The sequence below is a fragment of the Pleurodeles waltl genome, chromosome 5 (genome assembly GCF_031143425.1).
Source record: "Pleurodeles waltl isolate 20211129_DDA chromosome 5, aPleWal1.hap1.20221129, whole genome shotgun sequence".
NCBI lineage: Eukaryota > Metazoa > Chordata > Amphibia > Caudata > Salamandridae > Pleurodeles > Pleurodeles waltl.
In genome coordinates this window covers 1,401,830,076-1,401,848,731 of record NC_090444.1, presented here as the reverse complement: position 1 = coordinate 1,401,848,731, position 18,656 = coordinate 1,401,830,076, and the positions used below count along the sequence as shown (strand labels likewise).

Below are 18,656 nucleotides of genomic sequence, written 5' to 3'. Positions count from 1 at the left end.
GCCCAGAAGTGGGTCTTATGCGTTGTGTGCCACAGGACTGCAGAAACTCTTTACTGATGCGGCCTGCACTTGTCTGGGAGTTCTTGTGTTCATGTGTACCTGGCACCTGATTTGGAAGTGCAGAATGAACTGCTCCTATTAGGGCAAAACAAATATTTGCATCTGGCTGCTTTTTGTTTCAAGTAACCAAAAGGGCTTATTGGTTGAAAAGGATTGACTGGACTGCAATCCAAAGAAATTGCCAGGGGTGAGATTCTTACAAGCATGCTACCCATAAACTCTTTGTGTTTTCATCACTTCAATATACTTATGGAATGTAAAGCTGACTTAGAAAAAAATATGAAATTCATAAGCTGGCCAATGCCTGGTTGGTTTTTTTTTAATGGTACAATTATGGAATAATAAAGGATTTCTGTAGGAATATGCCACTGTTGGCATGGTCTCCCCCTACTTTTTGCCTAGTGTTGATGCCAGCTTTGATTGGAAGTGTGCTGGGACCCTGCTAAACAGGCCCCAGCACCAGTGTTCTTTCCCTAAAACTGTACATTTGTTTCCATAATTGGCACAGCCCTGGCACACAGTTAAGTCCCCTGTAAAAGGTACCCCTAGAAACCAAGGGCCCTGTGGACAGGGAAGGTCCCTAAGGGCTGCAGCATGTATTATGCCACCCTCAGGGACCCCTCACTCAGTACATGCACACTGCTTTGCAGCTTGTGTGTGCTATTTGGGAGAAAAGACAAAGTCGATATGGCACTCCCCTCAGAGTGCCATGCCCACAAACCACTGCCTGTAGCATAGGTAAGTCACCCCTCTAGCAGGCCTTACAGCCCTAAGGCAGGGTGCACTATGCCACAGGTGAGGGCATAGCTGCATGCGCACCATGCCCCTACAGTGTCTAAGTCAATTCTTAGACATTGTAGGTGCAGGTTAGCCATTCTGAGTATATGGTCTGGGAGCTTGTCATTACAATCTTAACAGCACCATAATGGCTATGCTGAATACTGGGACATTTGGTATCAAACCTCTCAGCACAATAAACCCACACTGATGCCAGTGTGGGATTTATTGAAAAAGGCACACAGAGGGCATCTTAGAGATGCCCCCTGTATGTTAGCCCAACTGCTATTGCAAGGCTGACCCATCTGTGCCAGCCTGCCACTTCGCGACTAGTTTCTGACCACATGGGGTGAGTGTCTTTGTGCACTCTGTGGTCAGAAACAAAGCCTGTCCTGGGTGGAGGTGCTTCACACCTCCCCCTGCAGGAACTGTAACACCTGGCAGTGAGTCTCAAAGGCTCAAGCCTGGTGTTACAGTGCCCCTGGGCACTTCAGCTAGTGGAGATGCCCACACCCCGGATGAGCCCCCACTTTTGGTGGCAAGTCCACAGGGATAATGAGAAAAACAAGGAGGAGTCACCCCCTCGGCCAGGACCACCCTTAAGGTGTCCAGAGCTAAAGTGATCCCCCCATTGAGAAATCCTCCATCTTACTTTGGAAGATTAGGACCAATAGGGATAGGGACCTGTCCACCTCCCCAGAGGGAGTGGGCATAAGGAGGGTGTAGCCACCCTCAGGGACAGTAGCCATTGGCTACTGACCTCTGACCCTAACACACCCCTAGATTTTGTATTTAGGGGTGACTCTGAACACAGCTTTTTAGATTCCTGATGACCTCACAAGAAGAAGAAGGACTGCTTAGCTGAAACCCCAGCAGAGAAGGGGACAACAACTGACTTGGCACCAGCCCTACCGGCTTGTCACCTGCTTCAAAGAACCTGCAGAAGAAAGGCAACGTGTTCTGCAGGTCCAGTGACCACTGGAAAACCTCCAGAGGGCTGCATGTATCACAGAGGATCAAGAACTCCCATGGACAGCGGCCCTGCCCAAAGAAGAAAAGAAGAAACCTCTTCTAAAGGACTCCCACCTCACTCCAGAAGCGTGAGTTCTAACCATTCTGCACCGACGCCCATGGCCCGAGTCCAGGTGGCCAAACCGACCAGAGAGGACCCCCAGGCGACGGTGACGAAGTGCCCACCCTGGGTTGACCTCTCCAACCCTGGTCTGCCCTCCGAGCCACAGGTACTTACCTACTGGCAGACCAAGTTCCGAGTACCCCTGTCTCCATTAGAGCCCATGTTAAAATTGCTCAACTTTGACCTCTGCACCCGGTCGGCCCTTTGTTGTTGGTGGTGGGTGTTTGGGGTTGACGTGAACCCCCAACGGTGGACTACCTATAAACCGGAGACTGGAACTGTAAGTCGTGTACTTACCTCTTAAACTGTACTTTATTTTCTTCCCCAAGGAACTGTTCAGAAAATGCAGTGTCCACTTTTAAAATAGATATTCTCTGTTTTCTTAAAAACTGTTTACCTGACTAAAGTGAAACAAAGTTACATTGATGTCTATGCTAAGTACTTACCTGCAACAGTATTTACTTCTGAACTGAGTCTTGAGGTTCTAGTGATGAAGTAACAAAAATGTATTTTTCTATATAAAATCCGATTGGTCTTGAGTTAAGTCAATGAGTGTGTGTTTCGTCCATTGCTTGTGTGTGTACAACAAATGCTTAACACTACCCTCTGATAAGCCTAACTGCTCGACCACACTACCACAAATAGTGCATTCGTATTATCTATTATTGCCTCTGTCAGTCCTCTTGAGTAACCCCTGGACTCTGTACACACTATGGCCCTCATTCTGACCCTGGCGGTCTTTGACCGCCAGGGCGGAGGACCGCGGGAGCACCGCCGACAGGCCGGCGGTGCTCCAATGGGGATTCCGACCGCGGCGGTAAAGCCGCGGTCGGACCGGCACCACTGGCGGGCTCCCGCCAGTGTACCGCCGCCCCATTGAATCCTCCACGGCGGCGCAGCTTGCTGCACCGCCGCGGGGATTCCGACCCCCCCTACCGCCATCCAGATCCCGGCGGTCCGACCGCTGGGATCCGGATGGCGGTAGGGGGGGTCGCGGGGCCCCTGGGGGCCCCTGCAGTGCCCATGCCACTGGCATGGGCATTGCAGGGGCCCCCGTAAGAGGGCCCCTACATGTATTTCACTGTCTGCTGCGCAGACAGTGAAATACGCGACGGGTGCAACTGCACCCGTCGCACAGCTTCCACTCCGCCGGCTCGATTCCGAGCCGGCTTCATCGTGGAAGCCTCTTTCCCGCTGGGCTGGCGGGCGGTCTGAAGGCGACCGCCCGCCAGCCCAGCGGGAAAGTCAGAATTACCGCCGCGGTCTTTCGACCGCGGAACGGTAATCTGACGGCGGGACTTTGGCGGGCGGCCTCCGCCGCCCGCCAAGGTCAGAATGAGGGCCTAAATCTCATTTTGATATAGCATATATAGAGCCAGCTTCCTACAATTTGTGAACAAGTGTTTGGTAGGGGGTTGTCATATGACTTCAACCATTGGGACTTTTGTTTTAGAACCTATTTTATTGGTGTAACAGCCAAAGCTATCAACTGTGGAGCTAGGGAACCAGTTTCAAGTCTTGGGGCCTGATTCTAACTTTGGAGGACGGTGTTAAACCGTCCCAAAAGTGGCGGATATACCACCTACCGTATTACGAGTTCCATAGGATATAATGGACTCGTAATACGGTAGGTGGTATATCCGCCACTTTTGGGACGGTTTAACACCGTCCTCCAAAGTTAGAATCAGGCCCTTGGTGTCAGCTCAACATCCTGTGATTCTGGACTACAAGTTTGGCGGGCGGCAGAGTCCGCCTGCCAAACTCATACTGCCACATGACCGCCAGTGCGTCCAGAATACCGCTGGCCCTATTTTGAGTCTTCTGCTGGGCCAGCGGGTGGAAACAGCGTTTCTGCCCACCGGCCCAGTGGGACACAGTGCCTTAACATTGATACTGGCTCATAATCGAACTGGCAGAAATGTGGCGGTGTGGCGGGCGCAGCAGCACCCGCCGCCTTTTACACTGTCCGTAATCTGGGCAGTGGAAAGCGCAACTGGGCCCTGCACTGCCTATGGCAAGTGGCCCCAATGCCCCCATATTGCCAGCCTTTCTCTGGCGGTTAAATCGCCATGAAAAGGCTGGGGGATTGGGGAGTCGTAATCCGGAATTACAAGCAAATAAATGACCAATTTTGATAACTAGGGGAAGTATGAGTTTTAGAACACTTTGGAGAGCCTGGTTGAGGAGCACTTAGAATGTAATAGGATAACATGTGGGGCATTAAAACTTGTAAAAATGAATATTACTAGATCTCCTTGATTATCAAAATGAAATCACTAATGGGCTAAATTAATTACAGCCTAGATAGTTTACCCAACTATGTAACTTGCAGAACCTTCTCTCTACACTGCAGCTAGTGGCCACAGTCCTCAAATTCTCACTGTGGTCACAGAGCCTTCTCTTTGCTGGACTACATCTGGTATCTTTACAGGATAGTGTACAACAGCTAAAGCCTCATTTCCCTTCCAATAGTGGCTTAACCGTCCTACCTACTACACCAGTACATCCTGTGTCCTATTTGTCCCCTCCTCTCTGGACATTTAGGCTGGTGGGTGGGGTCATGTAAAGGGGAAAGTGGTTAAGGGCATCTTCCTACTATGTCTTTCCTTGCTAAGGTCTAGAAGAGCCTCAGGCCAGATATTCTGCTCATTGCTAGTTGTGTAACTTCCCAACCAGTTCTTTGTAGACTTATCTGCCCTGCTTCATAATGTGGATTTTTGCTCTCCATCTCTACAACAAAATTCCTACTGATTAAAAGACCTCCCCATAAGACCATACATTCCTTGATGCCCTCCTGGACTTATGATATATAAAACTCGCCATACTATGTGACACATGGTTCAACTTCAAGACACGGTTCAACATATCCAAAACACTTGCCCAAGATCCATTGCCCTCTAGTTTTCCCCATACAGATGGTTATACAGATCAAGCCATTGTCACACATGATAAACTAATTACATCAAATCATCCATTCACCTTGAATGACCGTCATGTCATGTACTTCAACCTCAAACTTTCCTCACCACTGACAGCTGTAATCCCTATTAACTCAAAGATAAACATTAAACTTTGAAAGAAACAGGATCTACCTTTTTTCTTAGCTAACATCCTTATGATGAGAGTCTTGCAGTTTGAGCTTTGTCTGACATCTGTTGATGGCACCTTGATCCCATTCAAAACCTTCTCAACCCCTCAATACTATTGGAAAGATGGGTAGCAGAATCCTGACTTTATGTTATTAAAAGCAAAAAACAACAAAATCCTGGAAAGAAACAAAAAGAAAACAATCCAACCATAATGTCACAATTCAACGTCGCTCTAAAATTTATAAATCTGGTGGTAAAAAGGCAAAAATACTTGTATATTCTCACTATAACTTAGACGTCACCTACCTATAATAGGAACTTCACCAAATAATTATCAAATTCCCCAAGTTCAAATGCACTGTATCAGACTCACCCACAATCATGACCTATTCTGGTCTATGGCAGACCACTTAGAAGCCAAAGAATGAAAACACTGCCATGAACCAAAAACAAAAGAGGGAAAGCCAATCAAACACACCTCAGCTATTGCATCTCTCCTAAGCTAACAGAAAAGGTTACTACCCATCAATGCCCTTTTTTTAAGGTTTTAAAGTTTTTACTAACCTCATCAGGGTCTGAGGCACAGCAGATTCCCAAGAAGAAACTTTCCTGGCACAAGTAATCAGGAACAACTTCCATTATTGCTCAGCAGTCATAAAATCAGGAATAATCTCAACTGACCTAAAAAATCTCCTATATCAAATATACAGTAAACAAGTATTGGAAAAGTCGATATGTCCTTTCTACACAAGATATTGACTTTGTCGATGTTTTTATTCATGTCATACTGCAGGTCGGCTGTTGAACAGCGTGGTTGAAACTTTTTAAAGCATTATGACACTGCCAGCAGAGTCCATGTCATAGCACCTTTATCACAATTCTGGTAGTTGGTTGTGGGAACCAGCAGTAGAAGGATAGAAAGTTTGTGAGTGGGGGAAGTTTTTTCTAGGAGGATTGTGATCATAGAGTAAGGGTGTGCATCACGGAGGCTGTGGGTAAAAAAAAGCACTATGATGCAGCCGGCGGTGTCCTTATCAAAGCACATTTTTTGTTATAGTGGATAGGTGAGGGCAACCAGAAATGGACGGAGGGAGGGCAGATGAGTGAGGGCAAGTTTTTTTTTGCTGGTAGGAGGGCGGGCAGGGTATGTAAAATGGCAGGCATGGGTAAAAAAGCACTATGATGCGGACAAAGATGTCCTTGTCAAAGCAAATGTTTTGATATGGCGGATGGGTGAGGGCAACCAGTAATGGAAGGAAGGAGGGCAGGACAGAGGAGTCAAGTTTTTCCTTGCTGGTGGGAAGGTGAGGTGAGACAGAAGGCATCACAGAGTGTCACAGGGCATGCAAAATAGAGGGTGTGGTTAAAAAAAGCACTAAGTCTGCATCATAGTCATGTTCTAGTTATGACAGGTGAGAAGGGGGCAAACAGCAACGGAAGGAGTGAGGGCGGGTGAGTGGAGCAGCAGGCAATGGAAGGAGGGAGGGTGTGTGAGTTGGGGCAACCAGCAATGTAGGTAGGGTAGATGAGTGGGGACAAGCAGCAAGGGAAAGACAGAGGGTGGGTGCGTCAAGGAAAGCAGTAACAGAAAGAGAGGAGGATAGGTGTGCGGGGGCAAGAAGCAACTACATGCACAATATAAGGGACAGATAACGAGAGTGATGTCACATGACTATAAGAAGCAACAAGACAGACAACAGGAAGGGCAAGCAATATGGATGAGGGAGGGTGGGACGTAGGGAGAGAAGTACACAATGGAGGCAGCTCAAAAAGACTCTGGTAGAGTGCATAAACACAAAGAAAAAGGAGCACCTAATAAAATGAGCAGTGAAAAGACACGAGTAATGCATCTATGTTCCAGGGGAGGGGCAAATGCACAAAGAGGAAGGAATCGTACGGCATCCGGCCATTAAGGAAGCAAATCAGAGTGACAATGAAGCCAACAAATGGTAAGCAATGAGTAGCCTCTAAAGTCCACTGGATAGAAAAAAAAGGATCTTACAAGCGAAGGAGCATGCACTGTCTAAGGCAAGACCTAAAAAACAAGAATACTACTTAAAAACATCTCTTTAAGAAACACTACCTCACAGTGAAGTAACACTTTGTGTCCACTCTTAGAACCTAGTTCACCCTTCAATCTTGCCTTTGACCCTGCACAGCACTCCACTGTCTTCTGTCTGTATACCACAAGTGCCATACACGTGCAGACGTACCACTAGACCCTTCCAATGGGCACGCATGTGTACCCTTCTTCAAATGTTTTTTGTTTATGTATAACAAAAGTCATTCCAAGATGGGCACTGGTAAGAAAGTAAACATGGCAACCACATTTCAATTATTTTTTGTTATACTATAGTTTACCATTCCACAATGGCCAATGAACATTTTGGAATAGTAACCTGAAAACTATATACAATGTGAAGGCTGTACACGGGTAGCAAAGAGCAGATAACTAGAGGGCCCTATCCGAAAAAGGCAGACAAGGGAGAGAGAAAAATTAGAAAGTGGAGGAAATGAGAAGCACTGAATGAGTGGAGTGGGAGTGGTAACAGAGAGAAAAGGAGGTTGCAAAAGAAGAGACACCAGCTCCAAGGAGAGCAATAGGACACAGGAGCAAGTAAAGACAAGTTCGGAGTTATTAAAGCAAACTTAGAGCTCTGCTCCCAAAAAGTGAAAGAAATCAAATAACCACTGTAAGCCAGAATGGAAAATAATCCTTGACATAAAACATAAAGAATACAAACTTACACCAATGAAAAATAGATAGCAATATTGAACTGGGTGGGAATGCAAACCAGGGCTAAATTAATTTAGCCAACAGCAATAAAGGGCAGACAAAAAAACACTCTTTATTTTATGCAATAGTTCTTCGGTAACAGGCAGCTAAAGCTTTCTTATTCGTTGTGGGATAAGCATTTGTACCAGGGGATGGAAAGAGGGTTGGTCAGCAAAGCTAAGGGATCATCTCCACTGAGGCACGTGACGTCATGTGCTTGCAGAGGCCACTCTCGTGACAAATCAGTCCTCTATTAGTGAAACATAGCCACGTACCCCTGCTGGACTCGAAACCTAGGCCGTTTGTCCTGCACTGCGCAGATAGTGCTCAGCATTCTTTTGAATTGTACAACAGTAGCCTTTCACAGACAGTCTCGTGCAGCCAGTAAAGGCCTGATCTACAAAATATACTGCTAATTTATTCAGGCCATCCTTTGTACCATAGACAGCTGTTTGATTCCGATGTGAGAGGCTGCTCTTTTGGGATTTAAACATGAATGAATGCTATATTAGAGACGGCAATGCTACCATTGTGCTTCTGGTATTTTGAATGGGCACTGCATTATGTGTATTCTGTTAGCCCTACATGGCGTTCTCCGGGTACATTGTAACAAATGCAATTTCGGCAAAAGAAGAGAAAGATATTTAATGAGCTGGAGCAATATGAATGAGAGATATGACATACCTGAGCTCTTCCAATACAACTGTATTGTCATATGGACCAACCATTAACTCTCCCATGTACCGCTCATCGCCTTCAGGATGGAAAGTTACTTTATAACCTTTGACTTCCCCGGGGGCCGGCTCCCAGGTCACTCGAAAAGTGGAATTGGTGGGTTCAGAGGTTTTGATATTTCGAGGCGGCTTGAAAGGTGAAACTGCAAAGGGTTAAACAGAGGATTTAGTTAGAGATTGCTTGTGTATTTCGACAGCCACTATGGCAGAAATAGTTGCAGCCCAAACAAAAGTGGCATTTTCCAGAAAAGCATTGCATTCTTCTCTACTCAAGCAAATCATCAACTCAACTGTTAATAGTAATCGCAGAGACGGACTGGGACATAAAACAGGGTCGGCCTCCACAATAAAAGTGCCCCCCACTAGCAAACAACAAGCCAATTTTGAACTTGTAAAGCCATGCTGTATGTGCATTTTGCAAGGTATGGGAGACAGCATGCATTTGTGCTTGTTGCAGGCAATGATTGTAGTAACCTCAGGGAATTTGCCGGTCAACCTAACAGGCTTACAAACTGCTAAAAAAACGTCCCACACACTGATCTGGCACTACCTGTTTGCCCTATCGGCCAGTCTGACCCTGAATAATCACATACCTATGTGTGACAAAACATGAAGGACATGTTACATTTTTGTCATTATATTTTTTGCTAATCCACATATGTATCTATGCGACATAATGTCAGGAGTGGTTTGCAGGTCTTTGAGGGGGTGGGGTGGTGCGTGTGGGTGGGGGGAATTTATTTAATAAGAAAGAAAATACACTTACCTTCACTCGCGTTGCCGCCGCCACCACCACCACCACCACACCCCTCCTCTCCTGCAGGCTGTAGGCACAGGCTCCCAGCCTGCCCTATGGCCAATCCGGACGCTGCTCACAGCAGTGTTAGGATTGGCTGGGAGCACCCAGCCAGGGTGCTCCGAGGCAGACTGGAAGCCTGTGTCTGCTCTCTCTAGGCCGGCAACACAGTGCCAGGGCTGGAGAGAGCACAGTGCGCATGTGTGCTTGGCTGTCCCAAGGCGGCCGGCCAAACATACATGCGCACAGAGAGGAGTGCTTTCCACACCACCTCTGTCCCCGTCATTGCCCCTGGTCCCTCCCCTTTTGCTATAAAGTGATAATAAACATGGTTTATTATCGTTTTATAGTAAAAGGTTTGCAGCTGCTGCTGCTGGTGGATGGGCGACACTCCTCCACCCTAGCAGAGAACCCGTGCCTGCATTATGTACACATTGCATAAGATATGCGTGTGTGTATGTATAATAAAAACGTTTTCATAAACCCAGGTTTCTCTAATGCTTGCAGCATATACATTTCGCAATACGTAGCCATACTTTATTATTGCTAATTTATCTGTAAGAAAATGGAAATATTTGTGTTCTGATGGCTAGTAAACTCGAAAAAGCATTAGGAAAAAAGAGAAAGGAACTCTAGTAAACAAGCTCTGTAGTCTGAAACATAAATTCAGATGCTAAACAAGGTTTCGAAGACCACAAAGATGAGCTGATTTACAACATAAAATATCTTTTTTTCATTACTATAGCAATACACAGTAGTATATTTTATTTTGTTCCTCACTTTAAAAAGTGGCATTAAAATTCAGAGTGTAACTAGCATTTGCGAAATACCACTGTTCGCAAATGAATATTGACATATATGAGGAAAGAAAATATAATGTACAATAAGAAACCCCATACAATGAGCTCATTAGTGTCTTCCCTGGAGGAAGAAGGACCCATTCCCTAAAACCCGTTAGCACACGAGCAGGCACATCTGGCCCTCTGTACATGGAAATTTCTGTCACTGGGTCAACCGTTTCATTGGTTTTATTCATAGGCTTAACAAAGAAAGTTGTGTATTTCATTAACGCACATTCTTTCTTAATAAAAATTTAATTATTCAATATTGTACATAGACATAAATGTGACTGATGGATTTTCCTTGGATGAGAACATCGATTAAAATTTTTAAAAATATGTTCAAAGTTCCATAAGTGTAACTTCAACCATTGCATGAGTACACATTGTAAGTGCTCGAATTGGTCGCAAAAACGGGATATTCTTGTGGATATCACTTACTCTACTAGATGAAACAATTATACGTTTATGGTATTCACAAACAAAAAAGATGGAGGTCTATTTTTCCCACCCTATGGTCATAATCATGGATATCTGGGCAATCTTGACTCAGCCAGGAGCATGAGTTCCTGACTGAATCAGGATTATGAGACACTCCACCCCCAGGGTTTCCCAAAGAAACATTTCACCAGTGAAGACCTTTGTTAATTGATGCCTAAACTCTAGTTCCTAAGGTTATTATTCATTCCCTGGCTTAAAAGCCTCAATTGTTTCATAATATTGCGTCACAGAATGACAGTATCCCACAGTATTGGTAGTTCTGAGTAAAGCGTGTAAGGAAAATGCCTCTTTTTGTGTGGTCACTCCAAAAAGTTTGGACTGATACTGCTTATTTTTCAACTTTGAGAGTGCACTGAGGCCTGCTAACCAGACCTTACTGCATGTGTGCTGAGCCTATAACTGAGTATGGTATAAGTTATCTTACTTGTTAGTGTATGGTATCCATGTTCAGTAAGTTAGAAAATCACCTAAGAGACTACAGCACTGATTTTGCCAACCTGGACAAAACATGGCTCCCAGTCAGCCACTGCAGACTGGAAGGGCAGTTGTAAAATGCTAACTGAACTTTGCCATTTAAAGCAATGGCAAAGCCCCAATCTTTCCTTTCTAATATATGTCAGGCAATCCTGAGGCAGGCCTAAGAAACTTTGGGCAGTGTGCTGTATGTTAGACAGTATAACATGTACTTCTACATTGTCCAGCAATAAAAATGTGCAACTATTGTTTTTACTGTGGAAAAGACTAGTAGCCCTATTGGTGAGTGCAGTATGCAGGCTGCCATAGCAGCCCTGCTAACTTCTGACTGGGACTAATAAAGTTGATACTGCTAGGTATAAAACAACTCATTGCATTAAGTCTAACTTGAAGCTGAAGTCCAAATTAATGTAACTTGTTGCCGTGTATGACTTTTACTAAGTTGGCACTTTCTTGCCATAAATCCCATGTGCCCATCAATGGTTGTGCACAGGGTCTGTCCCTGAAACAATGTTCTGCCGTCTTGCAGAGAGGTGCAAACGACTCCCAGGAAAGGAGACAACAGAAGTCTGCATGGGAGAGACATGTTACCTCTCCCTGGCAGGAAGCTACACAAGTGCTCGCCCAAAAGGTGACCTTCAAAGAGAAGACCCCATGGAAGGGAAAATTGTGAACACTTGTGAATGGGGCTGCTCTATGATTTAGGTATACAGGCTGGCACTCGGGAAGGAGAGGGGAAGCCAGTTTTCAGGAGCATCTAGCTCCCCTGGCAGCCACACCGCTGGGTTGAGCTGCGCATCTCTAGACACAGAGAGAGGGGTCCTACTGTGCAGAAGGTGGGTAGAATGCAAAATCTGTGGCAGCCAGATGCCAAGCGTCGACAGAAGTGGTCATCAGGCTACAGATCACGTCTATCCTGAGGGGATTTACTTGGTACAAAAAGGACACCTCGGCCACTAGGAACTCAGATCTCAATGGCCTGGAGAAGAGGACTGAAGAAGAATTGCCCTGCTGTACCAAGGACCCGACAAAGAGAGGCTGCATCAATGAAGGTGGAACTTGCAGGACCTCATGGCAAGCAAAGGAGAAAGGGCTGTGCCTGCTGTGTCCTGCTCTTTGAGAAGTAATTTCCTGAGCCCAGCTGAACCAAGAGACTCCAACGGTCAGATGGCTAATCTCATGTTCACAGCACAGGGCCACAATAGCTAAAGAAGCCTGCTGTGGCTAATTGTTAGCACAGATCTTTGTTTCGCTACTCCTCCTCATTGTTCAGCACTATGGACCAAGACCCAGTGCTCAAAATATGCCTCTGACCCTCCTGGATTCAGGAGAGTCATTGGAGTGCAGCTTGGACACCCAGAAGGCAAGTTACAGCCTAAGGAAGTATTTTCCTGGGACCATGCTAATGGGTGACTGGTAGCCCAGTGGCAACTGGACTTCTGTCAGGCTCAAAAGGACTTCAAGGGACGTTGGCCTCTGTCACCATGGACTGAGGAACAGATGCAGGAAAAGTCCCATCTACAGCATTGCATCCACAGCATCCTTGAGCATCATCAGCATCCTGTATCCCTTGCATCAGGACCAATTCTATAGGAGTTATAGCAAGGAGATAAAAGTGACTGGAACTGACTAAAGAATGCTCCTTTCAAGAACATAACTGTTTCTGAGGGTCTTTCAGGTCTTCCTGACTCGCAACCTGTCAGAGTTGGTTGCCTAAAGTAACTCAAACTAACTGGATTGATACTTACCCATGGTTTCCTTGAAAAAGTTACTAGCTGTCAAATTAATTGAATTCGTCAATGCTTGTTCATGGTTAAGTCAAAAAGTGCACATTTACTGTACCTTGTAATTGCTATATCTTTGGAACCCTCTAGTGGTTCTTTTTTATTTTGGAGTCTAAAAATACATAAAAATACAGTCCCAGCTATTTCTTCTTTAATTGTTTTGGTTGTGTTTAAATGTTTTACACTTGGTTCTTTGTGTAAGCCTGACTGCTCAGAGATACAGCTAGCCAGGGTTAAGCAAAGGGGTTCACAAACAAACCTTACCGATCCTGAAGGGGTTGGCAAAAGCATTTCTTTACAAGGTGCTACTGATTTGTTTTCTCCAACCACATTATAATGATATTCTATGTGTACGTATTTAGCAAATTGCAACCAATAGGTATGCAATCAATTATTAAAGTTACGTGTTTCAATGTCATAGTCTGGCTTTTTTTTTCTTTTCAGTTCAAAATGTATTTCCTATGCCCCTTATTTCTATTTTTCTTATGAAAACTGGGTAATCGGGACACTTTTCCCACTCTTTCAACGGCACTTACACTTGGATCTTTCAAATATAACCCACATGTTCTCAAATGCGTGGGAAAAGCATTTGCACTTTTTTGTAAATTCTCACTAAGTCACACATCAGTGTGTTTTCACCTCATTTGCACCTCACTGACACAAACGTGTAAACCTCACACTAGTCAGTAGGCTCAAAGGTGTGCATATATGTATTTGTGTAAATTGAGCATGTTTGCCTTCACTTACACTTGTGAATTATGCATATTTTACATGCACCTACCTTATAGGTAAAAATAGTTTAAAGTCTCTTTTACACCTTGAAAATGTTTCATAAATTGAATCCATGTTCCTGGAACAAGATGCTCTTAGAGTATCGAAATGGCAACGTTATTCCATTTTTCTCATACGAGTCAGAAATCATTGATTCCCTAGGTTAGTGCTTGCATAGCAACTGCAGAAGCCTGTGTATAAATGGCAAGTTGCAGCCTAGAATTGCAATGCACTTCTAAATCTTATCAAAAATGAGTTCTGTTGATTTAGGAAATACTATCACTTATTACTTAAGTGGCATAAGACAATTTTGTTTTTGGAGTGTGCCTCAAAAATAGTGAATACTACTGTTGTTAAAATATTATTATCATTATTAATATTATTACTGTTGGTACTATAAACATCATTATTATTGCTTGCATTGTTATTCCGTGATGTTTCGTTGATATTGCTGTTAATACTTGTGCATGTCTACAGAGAGAAAAATCACATTAAAAAGTTTATGTTATGTGAAAAATAGTAAAGCAACCTTAAAATGCAAGAGTTATGCTCCATCTTTTCAGTTTTACAAAGCATTCAGTCCTAAGCCTCCTACTCATGCAATACTTACGAGTGGTTCCACTCCCTTGTCTTGTTTTGCCATCGCCTTCTTTATAGACAGGAATGACAGAAACGTCATAGGTTGTCAGGGGTGTCAGTCTTCTCAGTGTTGTGGATGTGACTGCTGATGGGACTTTGGCAACAATCTGCCGCCCTCCAGCACGTGGGCGGTAAACAACACGATAGTTCAGCACATCGCCAGGCGCCGGCTGCCATGTCGCTTTCATTGTTGTCTCCATTTCGTCACTAATTTTCACTATCTTGCCATCAGGGGACGCTGTTTGGTGCAAAATACAGCCAACTGTTATAGCAGTTCAAGAATGGAAATATCTTCTAGCCAACAAATCCAATGACCTTTAAGGCTCTTAAAAATGAAATATTCACAAACAAGCTGGATATGATGATCGGTTAGTACTACGAACCATTTCATAAGGCAATTATTCTAAATGCAGAGTGAATCTCTGTACTTTCCAAAGCGTAAACCCATCCTTATTTTATGTTAACACTAAAAATGTACAGTCACTGGAACTCACTTTCTATTATTCTAGCAATTACATTATGGGGTGCATGGCCCTGTGGCTCTGCTGATAAGGTCTCTGACACATGAGAAAGAGTTGATGTTTTTAAAAGGCATATCTCATGTTTATGTCTATGAGTGAGTGAGTGAATATGCAAGTGAGTTTAGTAAGCTGAAAGGTGAAATGGGCCTTTATTAAGGTTGGCTGACCACATCGGTTCCCATTTACTACAATTTTGCATTTTCCCACTGACGTGTCATTTGTCATTACATGTCATGTGGGGATTGAGTTCAATATAGAACTATAGGAGCACAACCTCCAGAGGATGGCATCAGTTATAGAACGAAGGCTGAATGGAATAAATGCCAAAGTCAGAATTTCAGTTGAATCAAAAGGATTTGGCTTCTAAAGAAAGAAAGAAAGAAAGTCCAACTTAAAAATCAAAATAATATTTTTTTCATTTAGCCTGTAAAGTTTGCAGTTTGGAGTGTGGCAAATAGAAAAGTAATGAATAAGTATTCTTAGCCAGGAAAACGAAGCATTGAGAGCCTTATTAATAGGTTGAACTTTTAAACTTGTGATGACAGGCAAAGCTGAACATACAAGCCAGTCTTGCCTGGCATTGATTTCACAGTAGACCCGAGTAAGAAGAGTTCCAGTGAAATGTGGAGGCTGTGATTGGCCAGGAAATATTCGGAGTAGCATTCTGATGGAGTGTTACCTCAGTCTGCCCAAGGCTCGCTGTTCATACTAGTACTTGTTTTAACAAACAAACGTTTAAGAGGGAATCTGAATCGATCTGAAACTGACATATAAAAATTGACATGAAGCTGAAACATGAGGCGATTATCTATGTCACTGGTACTTGGACAAAAAATGTAGATATGATACAAAAGAGGCTTGATAGAGTGCATCACAGCCAAAGATGGTCAGTCTGACACATGAAACCACCTAGAAAACAGTACGCTGCCTGATGTGCATTAAAACGGAAAGATTGCATCATTAAAGGATTACAGGAAGACTCTATGAAAGACCCCAGTTAACGGGATTCGAGACATCTGGGAAACTGAGCAGCTCTGCGTCTTTCTGCAGCAGTTGCTTTGGTGCTGGTATGTAAGATTCAAGTCAGTGTGTCAATGGTAAATCGTTCATTTGTTTTCAGCATGGTCTATCCTCAATAATCCTCTGGAAAGTTCCTCAATTTCACTCTTGCAACTGAACAGCTACGTTCATATGCCTACATAAAATGTAATTTCCTACTTATTTTTATCCAAATGGAAAAGGAAATGGCAAGCTTTGACAAACAAGCGCTGACGAGTGTTTAAGGAAGATGTGAATTGGCGCTTTAGCGTTACTATTCCACAGTCATTGGTGGGGACTTATACAATAAAACGTGACTGTTTGACCAAGCACGTAAACAAAAATTGCAAAGGAAAGAATTCTATGGCCAATTGTTCACGGTTGGTAACACAAAATCTGTGTAATAATGTCTGAGTAGGCAGAATCAAAAATGACCAATGACCTCACCTGATTTCGTTTTGTGAAAGCGAACGCTGAAGCACACCAAAGGAAACAAGACTTGGCAACCTTGACAGTGCATTGAGATGAGGGATTTTGTCCAACAACTCAGAATTCAAAACGTAAGGTTAAACGCCGAGTTCAATGTTGTTAATGAAATGCCAAAACTGGAGAGTTATTAAGGCCAGACAGAGAACAATGCACTCACCAAAGGAGCTGGATGAATGCCAAGGGTTGGCATAGATCTCCTGCTGGCAACAAAGGGAAGGGTTGGTTACACCCCCCAATACTGTACAGCAATGGACACTCATTTTTGTTTAAGCTAAGTAAGTAGATTCTGATAACACTAGAAATGCAAAACGAGTGTTACAAAATGATTAATATTTTTTCCATCACTCAGGATGCCCTATTGGATGCAAGAATGGCGTATTGTACCTTCAGTTGTCGCCTCCCCGTTTAAGGAGTCTCCTTCACCACTGGCGTAGTTGGCATAGACAGAAAGCCTATATTTCGTCTCAGGATCCAGGTTCCTGAGAACAGTATTTGTTGTATCGCCAGGGACATGGTTTTCCCCCGTTTTATCATCGAAGAGTGACTGCCATGCTATTCTGTAGCCTCGGACCATTCCTGGAGCGGCAGTCCATGATGTGCCGATGGTTGTATCTGTAATGTCCTTAATAATCAAGTCACGAGGGGAGCCACGCTCTGCAAAACATTTGGGATCACAACGGATTAGCATGGAGAAAAATAGAAGTTTCAAGTACAACCCATACGTGTACATATTTACAGTTAAAAAACACATTATATATGAGAAATCATCACAACTCGATCTCTCGGTTATTAAGGTGGCTAAAGTAAACATTGTAACTTCACTGTCGATCTCCCTGAACTAAGACAGTGCTTCAAATGGCGAACTGAGGACGGTACTTAGGTTGCAGTTTCTCATTTTTATTTAAGACGCTTACATTACAATTCAAAAAACTCAAAATTGTAAACTGCCATAATAAAAGAAAATGAAACAATTACAAGACCAGAGGCGCTTTGAAAAAAATCTGTTAATGTTGTACTGAGCACTCGGAGGAGTTCTGAGATCCATCACTAGTTAAATTCGTGTTATGGGAAACGTTTGAGAATATAGGATGCACACTGTGGTGTAAAGCACATTCAAAGCAACAGGCAGATCCATCTGTCAGGAATTTTTATACCACATCTCCCAGATTCCTGGAACGCCAATCAAGACTGCAAGTAAGGCCTTCTTTACGAGTGGCCTTTAAATAACCCGTTACCAAAGGTCCCAGTAATTGGGATTACAACTTGTTTAGGGTTTACCTCGGGAAATCAGTGTTTCCACAATGATTCCTGTACATTTTTTCCTGGAATTTCACACAGATAGCTATACTCAGTGGCTGAACTCTTCACGTGAAAAAGCTAAACTCATTATTCCCAAGCTCCAAGCACCTCATTTTACTGAGGCCATCGGAATATACGGCACACTTGTAATGAGGACATATATATCCAGGCTCAGACAGGGACAAGGTATGGATAACATTTTGCAAGGTATGGAACACTATATTGACTCATAATGGACTCATAATGGCACGTGATGTTACCAACCCAAAATGAACTAATCAACTCTTGGAGACCTAGAGCCACATTTACAAAAAGTGGTTGCAAACTGCAATAGAAATTTTGTGACGTCTTTAATTTTGTGATGCAACCTATTTATTAAAAACTCGCATCACAAAATCCAGTTGAGGGGAGTGCAGCATTTTCTGCCGAATGAATAGTAGTTCCCCCCTGGGATTGGCACCAAACACTGTGATGGTGGCATGCAAAAACATGGAGCAGACCAGCATCCCCGTGTTTGCATTCCAGAGGGGAAATCTTTTTTAAACAGCCCGTGTTCCTTAAAGGAAGCAGGGCTACTATTTAAGAAAACATTGGGGTTTGGGGGAGGCAGTGGTCCTGTGGATCATAGCCATAACTCCCCCTTCTGAGGCTTGCAGTGCTATTCACAAAGAGGACGGTGTCCCAAAGGAACATCTTCCATTTTGCAATCCTATTGACTCCTCCTTTGAGGTGTTGGTAACTGTTTGTAATACTTTGAGACTTTAATTGGGATCTCAAACTATTATTAATAGTTCATTTTGCCATCCTGATTTGCAGATAGACGGGACATCCCTTTCACAAGTTTTGCGAGTTGGAAAGGCTTTTCCAACACCTAAGGTGGGTTTAATGAAAATCCTAGAACCTTTTCAAACCACAAGGTTTACTTATGCAAAAT

At 43.8% G+C, this 18,656-nt stretch overlaps 1 protein-coding gene across 3 annotated transcripts in view; it reads right to left on the bottom strand.

Annotated features, from left to right (window-relative positions):
• Positions 1-18,656, bottom strand: part of COL12A1 (collagen type XII alpha 1 chain) — a 307,200-nt gene that overhangs the window by 208,059 nt on the left and 80,485 nt on the right. For 2 of the 3 annotated variants that reach the window (XM_069235673.1, XM_069235672.1), the window contains exons 14-16: positions 16,808-17,077; positions 14,347-14,613; positions 8,522-8,714 (exon numbers count right to left, since the gene is read on the bottom strand). The exons of the other annotated variant lie outside the window; for it this stretch is intronic. In XM_069235673.1, the coding sequence (XP_069091774.1) occupies positions 8,522-8,714; positions 14,347-14,613; positions 16,808-17,077 (730 nt within the window). The remainder of the gene's footprint in view (positions 1-8,521; positions 8,715-14,346; positions 14,614-16,807; positions 17,078-18,656) is intronic. 3 annotated transcript variants of the gene reach the window in all.